Here is a 16,032-nt window from a genome sequence, read left to right on the forward strand (position 1 = left end):
ACTGCACAACCACCACCAGAACAGCACGGGCTGCCCGCTCTCCAGCCTGCATGCACCAGCATCTCCTAAAACAAGTTATTTCGGAAACGGTTTAACTTGCGCCGCTGACGCGGCGCCCTGACTACGTTACCTGGGCCACGGGCACCGGCCACCGGCCGCGCCGCACACAAGCCCAGCGTGCTGGAGCGGCGCCCGCGGCAGCCCTGCGGGACACCGCGTCGCGCCGGCCCAAGGTGCGGCCCTGCCCCGCCACGCCCGTCCGCAGCTCCACTGAGCACCCGCCGCCAGCGGAACACGGGGGGCAGACCCCGAGCCGCCGCCCGGTGCGGGCTGGGAGGCGAAGGCCAGCCTCCCCTCGGGCCCTGCCCACCGCCCCCTCCTCTCGGGGACGGGCGCGGCGGCGTCCCCCTTCCAGCGGGGCCCCGCCGGTGACTAAGCACACCCGCCGCCGCGCCGCGACCGGCCTTTTACCCCCACCTCCGCTCCCGGCCCCGCTCCCGGCCCCGCTCCCGGCCCGGCCCCGCCCGCCGCCGCGCCCGGCCCGGCCCCCTCCCCCTCCCCCTCCCCCTCCCCCTCCCCCTCCCCCTCCCCCTCCCGCTGCCGCGCCCGGCGCCTGCGCGGTGCGGTGCGGCGCGGCGCGCGCGGGCGCAGGAATGTGCGTTACAGTTAAATAGTGGGCGCAGGGGCGGCCGCCGCGGTGCTCGCGGCCGGTGGCTCAGGGTCGGGCCGGGCGGCCTCCATGGCGCGGCGCGGCTCCTGGGGCGGTGGCAGCCGCACGGCGCTGCTGTGACGGGAGCTCGGCGGCTGGGACTGGCCTTCCGCCTGCCCCACTCCTGAGCGGGGGCCCGCGCCGGCGTTCCGGGGGCGCGGCGGCGCTCCGAGAGCGGAGCCGTGGCGGCGGCAGCGGCAGCGGCCGGGGGCAGCCGGCGTGTCACCGCCTCTATGATGAAATTTAAGCCGAATCAGACGCGGACGTACGACCGGGAGGGCTACAAGAAGCGGGCGGCGTGCCTCTGCTTCCGCAGCGAGCGGGAGGACGAGGTGAGCCCGCCTCAGCCCGCGCGCACGTGGGGCGGGGGGCGCCGGGTCCGGGCGGGGCTCCCGTCCCGCCGCCACCCGGGGGGATCGCGCCGCCGCGTTCCTGCGTCCGGCCGGGGGTCGCGGGCCGCTCCCGGGGGATCCCCCCCCGGCACGCACGGAGCCGTGCTGGGGCTCTCCCCGCGAGCCGGGGGAGGGCACGCCGCCGCGGAGCGCTGCGGGGCCCGGGTGGCCGAAGCCGGAGGTGGGGGGGGGGGGAGCCGGCGGTGGCGGCCCGCAGCCTGGGCGGGGGGTGGGGGGCGGTGGCGGTGCCCCCCTGCTGGGCCGGCCTGCGCCGTGCCCCACCGGGCCGGCCGCGGCGCCTCTCGCCCACCATCTTGGGGCGGCGGGGCGCGGGCCCACGTGCGCGCGGCCCGCCTTTGTGCACGGCGGCGGCCGCGCCCCGCGGGGGGCGGGGGGGGCGCCGGGCACCGGCTGCTGGGCGCGGGGTTATCCTTTGTGTGCCCGCATAGGGGGCAATGGCGCATGGAGGGCAGGGCTGGTGACGCTTTTAAGAGGAACCCCCTGCCGTGCTTGGGTGGGATAAAAAGGAAAAAAAAAAAAAAAAATCTTGTGTTTGAAAAAACCGTTTTTCCTACCGAGAGAGTGAAATGGTGCTTACGTATGTTTTGCCAAGGAGCTCGGGGGGCGGGAGAGGGGGGGTGCTGCGGTGCTGGTTGTAGAGGATAGGGCTCAGCCGGGGTTTTATGTTGCAGCAGAATCGGGAGGTGGCAACGAAGTTGTCCTATATTCCTAGCCAAGGTCAATTGCACTGGCCGTTATCTGGAAACTTTGCTGATGGTTTCATTGCACAATGCGTTTAAAGGCTGGAAGCATACCCTTTCCTGGTTTTCGTTCTCGTTTTGTTGTTTAATAGCTATAAAATAACTACAAAGGTTAGGGCTTGGGGGTGTTCCCCCTTTTTATCTATGAGCTGGAAGAACATACCGTCCTATCCGTGCTGCCAGTATGGCAAATTTCTTGCCTAAACATCTACGAAGCGATATAACGCAGCAGGGAGAGGCCTGATTTCAAAATATGGACCCTTGGATTTAGCAAAAAAATTTGTACAGTGTTTGTGTATATGCCATTCCCTGTGTGGTGTAAATACAGCCTTGGGACCACGCTGATCCTAATATTATAAAGGAGAAAGGTGCCCAGCAGGAATCTTGCTAGTTCTTGCTATTGGTCTACCTTTTCTTTGGTTTCAGCAGCACTTCTGATACTCTAGTGTGCTTCCCTGTTTATGTGTCTTCATTATTTATTTTTGGGTGCTGCTTTTGCTCAGACTTGTTTGGAGCCACTGTTACAGTTTTCTTGCACCAGTTGTAGTTGGAAACTCGTGGTTGGGGTCACCTCTGTCTATAACTTCCATTCACTCTTCATTTCCTGCTGCAACATCTTCTCTTTCAGTCTTGCATTCAAATGAGACCACTGGCTACTTCAAAAAATTGTGTGTAAGAACACCCTCTGAGGCTGAGGATGGTATTAGCAGCTTTGCGGGGCTGTGTAAGAAGAGTGGATGCTGACACTTGTTGCACTGGAGCGCTCTGTGGTATTGCGGATGGAGTACCTGTATGGCTGGCATGAGGCTGGGCTTTGGCATTGTGCAAGTAGACATGCTTGAGGGTGAAATGAATGGGATAACACCAAGTCAGATTTGGGATATAAATTGAGCTTGTGGAAATAGTTCAAATCACTTTCTGATAAGTCATTTCCAGAAGAGCAATGGCAACATCTTGAACTTCCTTAGTCATTTCCCAAGTGCCAGCTCCATCTGTATCAATACAGAACCTATTCCTTAGAAGTCTGATGCCTGATTACTGTTTGTGATTAACTTGTATCACCAGCCGTGTTCCCCAGATTGGCTGGATGAAGCTTGCTTCTGTTTTTCTTGAACTCTGTTGTTTCAGTAAGTTTTTGTGTAGGTCTGCTTCAGACTCCACATAAAGCCTTCAGCGTTTACTTTCCAATTCTCCAGAGACTGTACCACTGATTTTCAGCTGACCTACATCTCCAGGGATCTTTTTAGGTGCAGGGTAGTTTCTGCTGCGAAGGAGCTCAAAGGCAGTCGGTACCTGGGTGACTGGAGGGAGAAGAAGGGAACAGCAGACTACTGTAGAAGCTACTGGGGGGGCAAATTAGTTTTCATAGTTATTCTAACCTACAGGGTTACTACACTGTAAGAAAACAGTTGCTCGACATTGAAGGAGAGACAATAGAACATACAACTGAAAGCCATCTTGAGCAATGCATTTGTTTTGGGGCATTTTAAAGCAAGAAATCAAAATTTTTGAGCGGGGATCCTATCTGCAAGTCTCTCTCAGCAGATCATGTTCTACTTGATAGAAACTGATCAGTGTCTATCTGGAGGCACTGGTACCTGCAGCAATCTTCTGATACCAATCCTGGAATTAACCTGTCTTCCTGCTTCTGTTCTGACTTTCTGAAAGGCCGGTCTATGTCCAGTTGTGCCTGTGCTATAGCTGTTTTCCTCCTTTCTTGCGCTTAGCTTTCTGACGCATCTGTAGACAGCAGTCATTCCTTTCTTAGCACTTTTTTGTTAAGAGTTGAAGTCTTAAAGCCTTGGCTTCTAAAACCATTTTTCTCTTTCTGATCATCGTAGTAGCTCTTTCATCTTCAGTTTGACAGCCGTATTTTTTTAATGGTTTTTTAAATCACAGTTGTGATTGCTTTAGATGGAATATCACTGTGTTGTATAGAAGGTTAATAATACTTTTGTATGTATACCAAGAAAAAAACCATTGTGATAGGAGCTGTCTGTCATGATTGTAAAGCTATCATGTAGTCATCTTGCAATTAGTAGTGGTATCTAAGACTGTAACTTGTTCCCACCTCGTGAACTCTCAGCTTGTTCCAGAAATTTTAGTATCCTGTGCATTAGATCCACAATACATTCTTAACCGAATGTGATCCTTCTGCAACTTCAGCATGAGATCTCGCTGTTGATATCATGCCTTACAGACACTGCCTCGATGTGGAGACTTAAAAATTTCAGTAACAGCTTTTTGTGCTCATTACCTATGAAAATCAGGCCAGTCACTAAAACACTCGATATCTCTACTGTTAATCATCATCCAGTAAAATCTGCTTGTTACAGCTTCCTGGTTTCTTTCCTATCTGTATTGCACTTCTTATGCTACCTTTGTAGCCCTGTTGAAGCCCATGTTACAGCTGATTTTTATGGACAGTGAAGCAACATGTCAAAGAAATCAAAGACTGGTAACAGAGGATGTTTTTGGTAAAAACACGTTGTATTTCCGTTCATTTTCTGTTCGTTTGTTTCTAAATTTGAAACGTGGGTGGGCTCTGGAGTACTGCTGAGGCAAAATTTAGTTTGGTGATCCCTGCAAACAGTTTGAAATACAGGTGCTGTACTCCCAGCCTCCAGCTACAGCACCGTGTCCAATTGGACTTGCCAACAGTCTTTGCATCTAGGCTAAAAATCGTTGAGTCAGTTCTCTTGGGTGTTACAGGCTGGAAACAGGGCTTGCCCGCAGTCTTGTGACCTGTCAAAAGCTTCTGCTTTGTCTTGAGAGCTGGTATTGCAGCTGTGAAAGCATGTACCTGTGACATGACTGATTGTCCACTTGCACCACTGCAAAAATCCTCCCTTCTGTTTCTTCATCTTCAAGTGTCTCCACATACACCAATTTATATTTTTATATATATATATATAGCCCCTTATATATATAATATATAAACCATACAATATAACAGCATGAAGGCTACAAAATCTAAACCATATCTCCTGGAAGAAGCCCAAATAGCCAAGTAATGTGGCCAGTAGCGTTAGGTTTGGGTTTTGGTTGTTGGTTTTTTTGAATGTTTTAGAAGATCTTAGACTACATCAGTGTTGCCTGTTTTGGTCTCATTTGGACTGAAGAGAGAGCAAGATGGCTGGATATGAGCTTAAGTGCTGGCTGCTTTTGTTGTTCTTGATGGAAATGAAGCAGTAATTGCAGGCACTGTCTGCCCTTTGAACAAAAGAAAAATGCTGGAAATTAAGCAGGAGAAGTCCCATGAAAAACGAAGTAAGGCTATGTGGGCATGAAATGCGTGGGGGCTGCAGGCTTTTTGCTTTGAACAAGCCAGAAGCTGTTAGGTGTGTGCAAAAAGCTGATGGTATTCAGCAGACTGGGATGGGCTGGCGAATTTGTATATGAGGAAATGCAGGTCTCTCTTGAGCAACTAGATGTGGACGGCAGCTTTAGGTTAAGCCCACAAGAGAACGATTCTCTGTGCTGTGAGGACTGACTGCTTCCATGGGTTGGAATTGCTTATGCGTTCAGGATTCTGCAAACACTGGTTTTACATAAAATGCTGCTGTCTTAGGGTCTGGGCGGAGGCTAGGCAAGGAAATTCTTACTTCTCAAAGCACAGAATGAGGCAGGCCTTTAAAGCAACAACAAATAGTAATAAACATTTTTTTTTCTAGTAATTTGGATAAGTTAAACAATTTTAAAAGCTAATTTAATTTTTCTTCCATCAACCACATACCATACAAATAACTGAGCAGTTCTTTTTAAATACCTTGAATATAAAACTTGAGTCCATTTTAATTATTTTGGCATCTGCAACACTGCTTTATGTAATGGAATATGGTATGGAAAGCCCTACTTTAGCGTTCAGCCAGCCATTGCTAGTGGCAGATCTAAAAAATAGTTTCATGTACAAAAAAGTCTTCAAGCTTTTCAATTTTTAATTTTGCCATTTTTGCTATTCAGACTTGTACAGGAGATGAAAATAGACAGGAAGGATTTTCTGTTACTATTGAGAGTAGCGAGGATAACTGAATTGTCATACATTTACAGGAAACATGGAATATTTTTTTGTAATTTTTTTTTCCCCCCTGTAGCAGGGCACACACTTGCATGACACCTATTGCCTCTTAGCTTTGAGTTAATTACAGGCTCCTGGTATTGTTTCATCTTTTTGGTCTGATGTAGAGAGTTTTATTTCTTGGGTTGTAGAATGTCAAGATTTAAGAAACCCTTGTTCAATCTGCTTTGTTCTGGTGGTCATTGTTTCATTTTTTTAAAAAAGTAGTGTAGTTCAGTTTTGTACAGCTGTTACTTCTTATTAGCAATGGTTTTAGTAAAGGATAATAAAGGAAAAAGTAGAATTTTATTTTTATTTGCGTTGGTCCAAGTCATCTGAAAACCAGAAGGACCTGTTGCAATGTAACCCATCTATAAATCCAGGGCCCAGAAGTGTCACCTGGCTACCCTGGAAAAATGGGGTGTTCTAGGAACTTTTGTAAATAAACTTGCACAGTGATGAAAGATCTTTTATGCTTGACTCAAAATTCATCGTTTGGTTTCTTTATCCTTAAGTGTAAGTTATTGGGTGTACACACACAGATAATGTATGCTTTAAAATATAATTTAGAGTATGACCATAGCACCATATTTAAGGCTGGCGTGCTCTCCAAGGCAATGTATGGACTGATACAGGTTACCTAGCTTGCTCTGCGATTGCCTAATAGAGTATAGGTATACTTTAAAATACCAGAGAATACATGTTTCAGTGTGCCCTTCAGGTGCACTGTGGGTTTTACTTGTTCTGTCTCATGTCCCTGCCCTGCTAGCACACAGGAGGAATAATGGGCATAGGATATTTGCTGCCTTAGTTTTTCATCAGCACTTTCTTGATACTTGAATATCATCTGTGTGGTGTAGGAAGGGGTGTAGCTCAAAGAATCAAGACCTATAAACAGCTTCCAAAATGGCTCTTTATGATGTGTCTACAGAGACAGTGTCTGCTTATGGTGTATCCCTGCAGGCTCGTACGGCGTTCTGCAGTGGTTTAGGCTTGTGTTAATGTTAAGAAAAATAATTGAATGTTAGGCTGCTGTGGGTAGGATTTGTATCAGGTAACCAATTTAAAAACCACAAGTGCCTTCTTATCCCTACTTCCACAGAAAAACAGCTTTCTGCAGGCATTGCATATGCACCTTGCTTTCATGTTGGGATCTTTTTTTTTTTTGACAAACTGCAACACCCTGTCAGCAGTAGAAGCTTCTAAGTTCGGCGAACTGCAGGAATTCATCTGTCCACCACGGCAGGAAGCTTCAGTCTTCACTCATGCCTCTTCAGATACTGAAATCAATCAACTATTCACTGTTTTTTTTGTTGCAAAACCTCCAATTATTTTTTTTCTGGTACCTATGGTATTACTTGCCTATGCCATATGCATGTATTTAATGGGGTGGATAGCTGCTCAGAAGGAAATACGGTTGTACCTGCCTGACATCAGACTGCAACAAAACATGTTTTATCTTTTGCCCGGTTTAGAAGATGTCTTTTTGAACTAGTAGTATTTGTAAGTATGTAGATACCTGAGAAAATACCCGTTGTAGCTTACTTGCACCATCCTAAGTTTACTCTGAGATTTTAAACTGGTATCTAAGTTTGTTTGAATTGCCTCAGTTAACTCAGTGGTGCACAAAACCTCCAAGTTACCAGTTTCTGTGAAACAGTGGTGGCAGACTTCTTGAGAAATGCATACAAATCCTGTCTAGAGATACATATACACACACATATATATGCACGTGTATCTGTTAACTAGGATTTGTAGACATGTTTTCTTAAACATCTTTTATAAATATGTGAGTTTGTGGACCACAGGTTGATGCCTATTTTTTCCCAGTCTCGTTTGTTGAAAATTTAAAAAGCTTATTTTAATTAGGTGGCTTTCTGACCTAATGCTTAAGCACTTTAATGGAACCAGTCCTACAAATGTAAAGATTTTAAAACAAATTTTGTCTTCAGAGATGTATGTGGTTTTTTCCAAGTATCTTTAAGACAAAAAAAGGCTGAAAGGTAACTGGTACTTGGCAAGAAGTATCCTTGTCGTGTCTTACCTGCAGCTGAACATTTCTCAAAGACTTGGAGCTCTTGTTTCTGACAAGTACTTTGAAGCTGATCCCTTAGTCAAACAGATTATGTTGCTGAGTAACTGGTAAAGCCCAGTTCTCCTGCTCAAGATTAGGCCGTGGTTCTAAGCTAAAAGGAAATAGGCAGCAATATTGAGTTTTAGCTCTTCCCCTACTACCTCATGTGTTTTTTCCCTTGGTCTGTATTGGCAAGCATAAGGGAAGGAGAAGGTACTGTAAAGTGGATTGGTGAGCTGACCCCGTGTGAGAAGTAACACCTCTGTTACAGACACTTGCTGGGGGGGCTCTCCTTGTTTGCAGGGGTTTTTGCAGCCAGGAATCCTTCTGCCATATGGCTGGGTACAAGATCCGCACCCTTCATCGCACCATGAGACCTGTCACATCTGATTCTCTGAAGCATCCTAAAGCTTAGGGGGAGATCTTATGTTACAGGTGACTTGAGTGCTTGCTGATGTGAAGAGATGTGTTCTAGCTGACATGCCACAGTAGTATAGTGCTGTCTGTTCCTGATATGAACACTTCAGCCCAAGAACAAAACAAAGTACTTTAAATAGCCAGAGGAAGGTACTCAAATTCTCCATCACTATAACATGTTAGCCAGATGTGTGAATTTTATGTGAAGTAAAAATGTATAGAATAATGTCATTTTTAAGTGCAAGTTAAAGCAAAACTCCTGAAAAGGGCTGTTTTTCTCCCTATTGCCATATAGCCTTAAAATCAGAAGATGTCAAAGGAAGATTAATTTGCAGATCTGATTTTTTGAAGTAATAAAGAAATACATGCATATATTTTTATATCACTCGTCTTCAGAATACTGGGAAAAGTTGCACTGATTGATGTTCAGGCATCATGCTGCTGCTATGAAGAGTGATCTTTACTTGAAGCTGGGAGGACATTGCAGACTTTAATATATTACATAGACAGAACCCAGTTTCCTGGGTTGTTTTCAAGATGCTGTGCTCAAGTTGATGAGCGTTAGGATTAATGTACTGCTAGTTGTTATGCTGCTTCTCTGCCAGTTCTTGTTCATTGTGACAAAGTCATCTTTTTAACCTCGGTCATAGCGGGGGACAGCTTTTCAGTCTATTGTCTGTAAAGTACTTTGCTAGAGGCTCTTGAATTGGCTTAGGCTGATCTGAAATGGGTAGCTGCAGTCATGCCTTTCTGCCATGCTGACCCTTGTGTGGCTGTGTACTGATCAGTGTGGCCTGTGTGCAGGCTGAAAACTAAGCTTTAATGGTATGAGGTAGTTTCAGCCAGATCAGCTTCCTGAACTCATTGTGCCACTGTAAGAAAGCAAAGATGTTGCAGCCTTGACTTAAGTTAGCTTTTTGAATGCTGTCAAGTCTGATTCCAAGGTTTTTTACTGCTCTACAATAACTTTGTGCCCATTGCATCTCCACGTTAAAGTAATTCTGAAAATGATGGCAGTAAAGAATGAGGTCTATAGGCAGTCACTCTACTGAGAATATTTTCAGGAAGGCAAAAGCATGTTCCTTACTAAACAGTACCTGTGTGGCTGCATCGCTGTGGCGAGTTGTAAAGCTCTATTGTGTTTTTCAGCTTTCTGGAGTCCAAAAAGAGACAATGGCATCGTAGGGCAAGGATCCCACAGTAACCTACGTATAGGGGGAACTGAGAAACTGTTCCAGAACTACCAAAGTGAGGCAGTGATTCTGTAACAGAAAGTCTTAGATGAACTACAGTAGCAGGTTCACATGTGCTCTCTAATTTGAGATGTGTGCTTCTGCCTTAAGTATTCATACAGTGAATCCTGCAGATATGATCCAGGGTTTGTAAGGGGTGCTTTTCCTTGCTTCTCAAAATGTTTGTGTGGTAGCATTCAAAGTAGTTTCCCAGTACTTTTGAGGAAGCTCCTGAGCTGAAAATAATGGGAGGTTTGAAGTGTTAGGGCATAATAAAATGTTTCCTGCTCTTACTCTTCCCTGAGCATCTCCTTATGGCCGTCTTTAAAGAAACCACAGGGCTTGACTGACCCTTTTGGCTGTTTTTGGATTAAACCATCTTTATGACTTTCAGGTGCTTGTAACGTTGGCAGACCAACCACGTAGTAGGAGCTTCCATGTTGAGTGTGCTAGGTTAGATTAATATAATCTCCATTAGAGTGGGTTCTGGTGTGTTTTTCCCTCTCAGTGTTTCTGATGCTTGTAAGAACATGCAGTTCATCTGTTCTCTTTAACAGCGTTTTGACACCTGAGAGGTACTTCTTGCTGCCTTTACTATCTTTCTTATACTCTAGCATCTTTCCTATGTCAGTTTAAAACTCCTGAAACTATATGTACTCATCTTTGCAGAGCTTGTGAGTTAAATCCTTCATCTTCCATGCACCTGCCTTCTTTCCTTCTCTGCACAGTGTTCAGTCATACACCTGAGCAATTCAGTGTTTTTTTGCAACTGAGCCGCGGGTGCTCAGTGATCTTTTGGGGTGAGGGGTTGATTCTCTTCCTCTTGAAAGTTGTTCCTTTTAACTGCCGATTTTACTATTAAAAAAAGCCAAGTTTGCTTTCTTTTTATGTCCATTAAGTAATTCAAACAGCAAGTTGGATGTAGCTAGTGTATGAGTAGGGGTGATGAGCAGGGAGAAAATGGGATGAGCAGTGGTGAAGAGAGGAGCAGATGTGATTAGGCTGGGAAGAGAGATCTTGCAAAAAAGTCTAATGACAAATAAATTTCTATGGAATCGGAGTGGTACCTTTTCATCTGTAAGTTCATTTTTCCTTGGAAGTAATACGTCTGCTATGGAAAAATTCCCATCTTGCAGTTGGTTTTACAGTGGCTTCTGCTGCTGTTGCTTCCTTACTTCAAGGTACAGATGTCTCTCTTCTGAAGTCAGAAGAATCCAGCTGTGGGAGTTTGTTCTGGCTAGCAAGTTTCAACTTTAGCATTGCTTTTTTCCTTTTTTTATGTGAACTGAATTTTTAATAGTTATTTGTGTAAGCTATAATGCCCTACAGTTCAGGAAGATAGAAAGCAATGATATTTTATATAATATTAAGCCGTTTTCTACCTTTTCAAGTGCTTGATATGAAAAAATATAGAGGAATAGCTTGTAGTGGTAACTTATATTACTCTGAGCTGTTGCCTAGTCGTCTGGAATATATGGCTGCTGTTTCACAAGTTTCATTTGACTTGAGAACACTAACCACGCCAAAACACTGGCATCTTTCTCTAGAAATTTTTGGTTGTTTGTCTGCAGGCTTAGCATTTATAGTGAGCAAGTTCCATGATGCCACGGGCTCTGTAATTACCTTTTGGTTTTTTTCGTTAACTGTATCTTGGTTAAGCATATCAATAGGTGCTTATTACATGTAGGCTGGCCAGCAGTTTCTCTTCCTCACCGCACTCAAAGGTCATTGCTATTCCTGGACTTGAAAACAAGGTGGAAACTTGGCTAGTAAGATTTAGTGGAAGAATTTATCTTTTTCTTCTCTTAGCTGAATTTTTTAGCTTTATTTCCTCACTTGGCAGTATTATGGAAAGTAATAGCTTTACCTTAGTCTTTGGCGTAAGATAAACTTAACAGTATAGCTGAGCAAGCAGAGTTGATGCCGTTACTCTGTACTTTGGAAGTCTTTTGAACAAGTCAACAGTAAGGCTTCTTCAGAGAAACAGGAGAGGCAGTGATTGCTAGCAAGTAATACAACACAAGAAACTTTATGCCTTTCTCTGCTTGCAGAGATACGGAATACAGATTTCCCTGCATAGGAAGTACTGCCATTGTCATCTTCTGAGCCTGACGAGCCTATGATGTAAAATTTGGTGTGTATAGGCCAGCAAAAATGTAGGTATGTGAGATTCTGCAGTCTTTGTTTTTCAGTAGACTACTGTAATCGGTGTGAACATGAACCTCCTCAGAAAAGACTGGATGTCCATGCAACCTAGATCTCCCTTTTCCCGCTTTGCTTATCTTACGTTAAGGGAAGATGAATTGCTGGCTTTTTGCTGCTGATTTTCCACCTCTTGGCATGAGAGTGTGTTGTGAACCAGCCACAGTTTTTTTGATGTCTTCATTTTTAAGTGATCTTTATATTTACAGCCTAGTCATTCAGGTACTGTGGGATGTGTCTTCTGGCCACTTACAGATGGAAGTACCTGACAACTACATCCACTACATGAAATTAAAAAAAAAAAAAAAAAAAAACCACACAAACAAACGCCTAAAACCAAAATGTGTAAGTTAGTGCAAGGTTGCTTGCTACCCTAACTGAAAGAATCTGTGTGGAGTGCTTTTCAGCCTTAACACACAATCTAGCTATCGGCTCTTGGCTTTTGTAGAAATTGATTACCACTGAGTGTGTTTTTGCTAGCACATACCCCAGGACAGATGCTGCATGCCGTAGTGGCTTCAAACAATAATGTTACTGAGTGGAACAAATCGTGCATCTGAAGATCTTGGGGACATACTTTAGGTGTGGTCCCATGGATTCAGACTGTAAAAGCAGTGGGATCATGGGAAAATAAAGCGTAGTGGGAAAGATGCTCAGTTCCAGGGTTAGTGGAGACTTGGATAGTTGTGAAAATGAACTCCCAGGCTGTAATGCTTGGGGGTTTATTGTATGTATAGCTGTAAAGCCTATCTATCAGAGTTGATGTATTTTCATGTTAATTACTTGCTAGATGTATTTGTTTCTGCTTTTTAAAAGGATAATTTAAAGCTAACAGAAATACAAACCCAGCTCAATAGACTATTGATCAGGTTACCAGTAGTCAACTACTGTGTATAAAGGCATAAAAAATTTCTGACTTTATGCTGTGCTTCCAGAACCAGCAACCTGATTTATCCCTTAATAGTAATTAAGAATTTAATGTTAAGCCTTAACTAAACTATGAATGCTGATTAAAACCATTCTACCAAGCTGGGAATGATTTAATGTAATATAATCATCCTTTTGTTCATCATTGTTGCTAGCTTCCACATGACTGCAGTGAGTGCTAGTTTCATCAGCAGAAAATAATGTGTAATGCTTATGTCTGGGAATCCCACAAGTGAATTCATAACTAGATTTTTACAACTGCTCTTTAAGCATTGCCGACATGACCGTTCTTTGTGGTGATACAGATGCTCCACCTACATGTTCAAAAATTTTTTTAAATTACATTTAGTAGAACATGTAAAATCCAATGTGTTGCAGTTTTTCTTAAAGAAATGTTAGAAGAAACCAGATTGGACAAGGGCCAATGATGTACTGCTTGTAATTTAGTTACACAATACTGTACGCATGCCATGCTAACGTAACACATCAGTAACTGAAAAGAAGCTTGTCTAAGACTAAACATTAGAAGTATTTTCAGGAGTCTAGTTTTTTTATCCAAAAGATGCAGTTCCAAAAGAATTAGTTTAACTTCTGTGTGATGAAAATGTCTTAATTTTCATGCTTTACCGTCTGTATGACCCTGAGATTTACTCAGTATTGGAGAATATAGTTTCTTGGTTTTTTGTTGTACATCTTAATTCCTGTGCATATATTGTATTGGTGTTTTTCACATTGCCTAAGATCTGATGAAAGTGCTTGTGCAAGGAGATTACAGTGTCATTGTCTTGACTTAGTTGTATTAAAAAGATTGGATGTTTGTAAGTTCACTTTTTTCTCCTTCTTCTTACAGTGCCTGGTTGCCTATTATATTTCATTTCTAAAGTCCATAATCCATCTGCCTAGGTGCATAAGTGCATTGCTGAAAAAGTAGATAGTACGAAGATTCCTAACTTGTGAGCTATATTTGACAGTCATTTGCAATTATTTATAGGTGCTGTTGGTAAGCAGTAGCCGATACCCAGATCAGTGGATTGTACCAGGTGGAGGAATGGAACCAGAAGAAGAGCCAGGGGGAGCAGCTGTCAGAGAGGTGTATGAAGAGGTAACAAAAAACAAAACAAATCTACTTTCTGTCTGCTGCTGCTATCTTTAGGTGGGAACCAAGAAGAAAGAGTGGACTCTACCTCCTTTACACAGGGTTTGACTGTTTGACGAAGACTTCCATGGTTTTGAAATTCAAAGAACTGCAGTTCTGTGTGTTGGAATTGGGGTATAATGGTGAGGTGAACTACATCAGCTTGCTTCCCAGCACACTTTCATTTCATAGCTAAATTTCTGTATGCCTTTAAAGACAGTTACTGAAAGTGAAGCTGTGACTTTATGCCAGGTGACATATCATAGTAGTATAGCATTTATGTGTTTGTGCAGAAAATGTTTTGACTCTCAGCTCTTCCAGAACAGACTGAAGGTGAACTAATCATTAATGTGTAGCTGCATAAGAGAAATAAACAGACCTTTGAGGAGATTCCAAAATAAATGGATTAGAAACTGATGTATCTGAGCAGCTGAGAATTCAACAATAAAAAAGGCCTTGTTTAAGTACCTTTAAGGCTGTATCTATATATAGGTGTATATATATCTATAAAAGTATCTTTGAAGAAAGCACCATAGGTATAGTCTGCCTTTCTTTCTCTGCTCCTACGCTTAGGCAAAACAAAGCTTTAAGTCTTGATGAATTAATGCAGTTTCCTACCCTAGTATGGTACTTCCATTTCAAATTCCAAATTCTGTTTTTTAACTAGCTATTTATTTTTCCTAGGCAAACCGTTAGAAATGATAAATGTTACCTGGATATCTAACAGCCAGGACTGTAAGCAGAATAAAGATTCAAGAAAAATCAGTGTCGCTTGATTTAGCTAGAAATCATGCAATGTGTAAGTGACTACCAGTCAACTCTTAATTCTTAAACGGAAAGTACAAGGTTTTGCAGAAAGTGGATGTATCCTGGCAAGTGAGTGAACTACGGAGTTTCTGCTAGTCTTAAACAGTTCTCTCGTCCCAGTTTGACTACTGATATTCACAAAACACTAATACTGTTGCTAATTAGTATGTTTAATGATTTTTTTTTTTTTATTATTAGCTGCGCTATCTTGTGGTTCAGCTTGCTTACCCTTAAGACTGGTTCTGCTGTGTTGTAGAGGCTTGGGAACTTGATGTACATGCAGCTTGGGCCAAAAGCTGCCTGATCCTGGGTATCAAAATGAGGTGTTCTATGAACTGTGATTTGGTGACCCTCCTCCTCTTACATGGGGAACAGACTAAATCAGTGCTTTTAGCAGCCTTCCTGCAGCAAGGTTCAAGCATGAGTAAGCCTCACCGATACTAAGTTATTCGAGACATTCTGTATCTGTCCAGCTTTGCTGGAGGAGTCAGTTTTGAGCTGTACAAGGCATCCTAGGATGAAGTGCTGGTGTATTTGTGAAAGTAAAGGAAGCAATCATAAGGCAGTCCATTCGAAAGGGGCAATGATTTAGGATTCTAGGAATGAGTCAGCAGAGATTTAGGCTTCTAGGCAGTAGTAGCACCCCTGGGGAAAGTCCTGGTACTTTCCACTGTCACAAGTTGATGAGTGGGATTAAAAAGTACAGGACCACTGGCTTGGTGTTCCTGTGAACACTGGTAGTTTTAATCGCTGATCTGACCTAAGGCACAGTCCAAGATGAGGGATAGTAATCATCTCATCTCAGTGTCAAACTAGAGCTGACTGAATGTAGTTGTGTGTTTGCGTCTTTTCTTTGGTGCAGATGGATCACCTTGAAGGGGCCTGTCTGCAGTTAGTATGTCACCAAAGTTGCTGTGGGGATTTGACCAACTCTTGAAAGCTGCCTGAGTGGTCTAGCTTCTCAGCTCACAGGGGATGCAGTGCTACACACGAAGCGCTCAGGCTGACTTCATAGCAAAGTAGTATAGCAGTGAGATTGTGACAAGTTTTCAACTACATGTGGTTCTGCCCTGGGAATATTCAGGGGAACACTTGGAAGTTCTGGCTTTGCTGCAGCTGTGCTTGCACATTGCTGTAGTGGTGCAGTACGTGGGCCGTGAGTAGTGGAGAAGGTTAAGCAGGGATAGCTAAGGAATGGCTATAGAATATTACCGAAAGGCATATCATATAGTATAAACTTAGTACATATTTCTCTGTTAATGTCGAAGCCCAGTCAGAGTGAGTGCACTGCCCAGACACTGAACTTCTCTAGTTCATAC

General features: G+C 43.9%; 1 protein-coding gene across 4 annotated transcripts in view; it reads left to right on the forward strand.

Moving 5' to 3' along the window:
* Nucleotides 1–636: 636 nt before the first annotated feature.
* Nucleotides 637–16,032, forward strand: part of NUDT4 (nudix hydrolase 4) — a 29,099-nt gene continuing 13,703 nt past the window's right edge. For 3 of the 4 annotated variants that reach the window (XM_040594182.1, XM_040594183.1, XM_040594185.1), the window contains exons 1-2: nucleotides 641–1,041; nucleotides 13,763–13,873. In XM_040594182.1, coding sequence (XP_040450116.1) covers nucleotides 943–1,041; nucleotides 13,763–13,873 — 210 coding nt within the window. In that variant the 5' untranslated portion in view covers nucleotides 641–942. Of the gene's footprint in view, nucleotides 1,042–13,762; nucleotides 13,874–16,032 lie in introns of all 4 variants that reach the window. The other variant, XM_040594184.1, reaches the window with a different exon arrangement.

This window comes from Falco naumanni, chromosome 5 (genome assembly GCF_017639655.2).
Source record: "Falco naumanni isolate bFalNau1 chromosome 5, bFalNau1.pat, whole genome shotgun sequence".
In the NCBI taxonomy this organism is placed as follows: Eukaryota; Metazoa; Chordata; class Aves; order Falconiformes; family Falconidae; genus Falco; species Falco naumanni.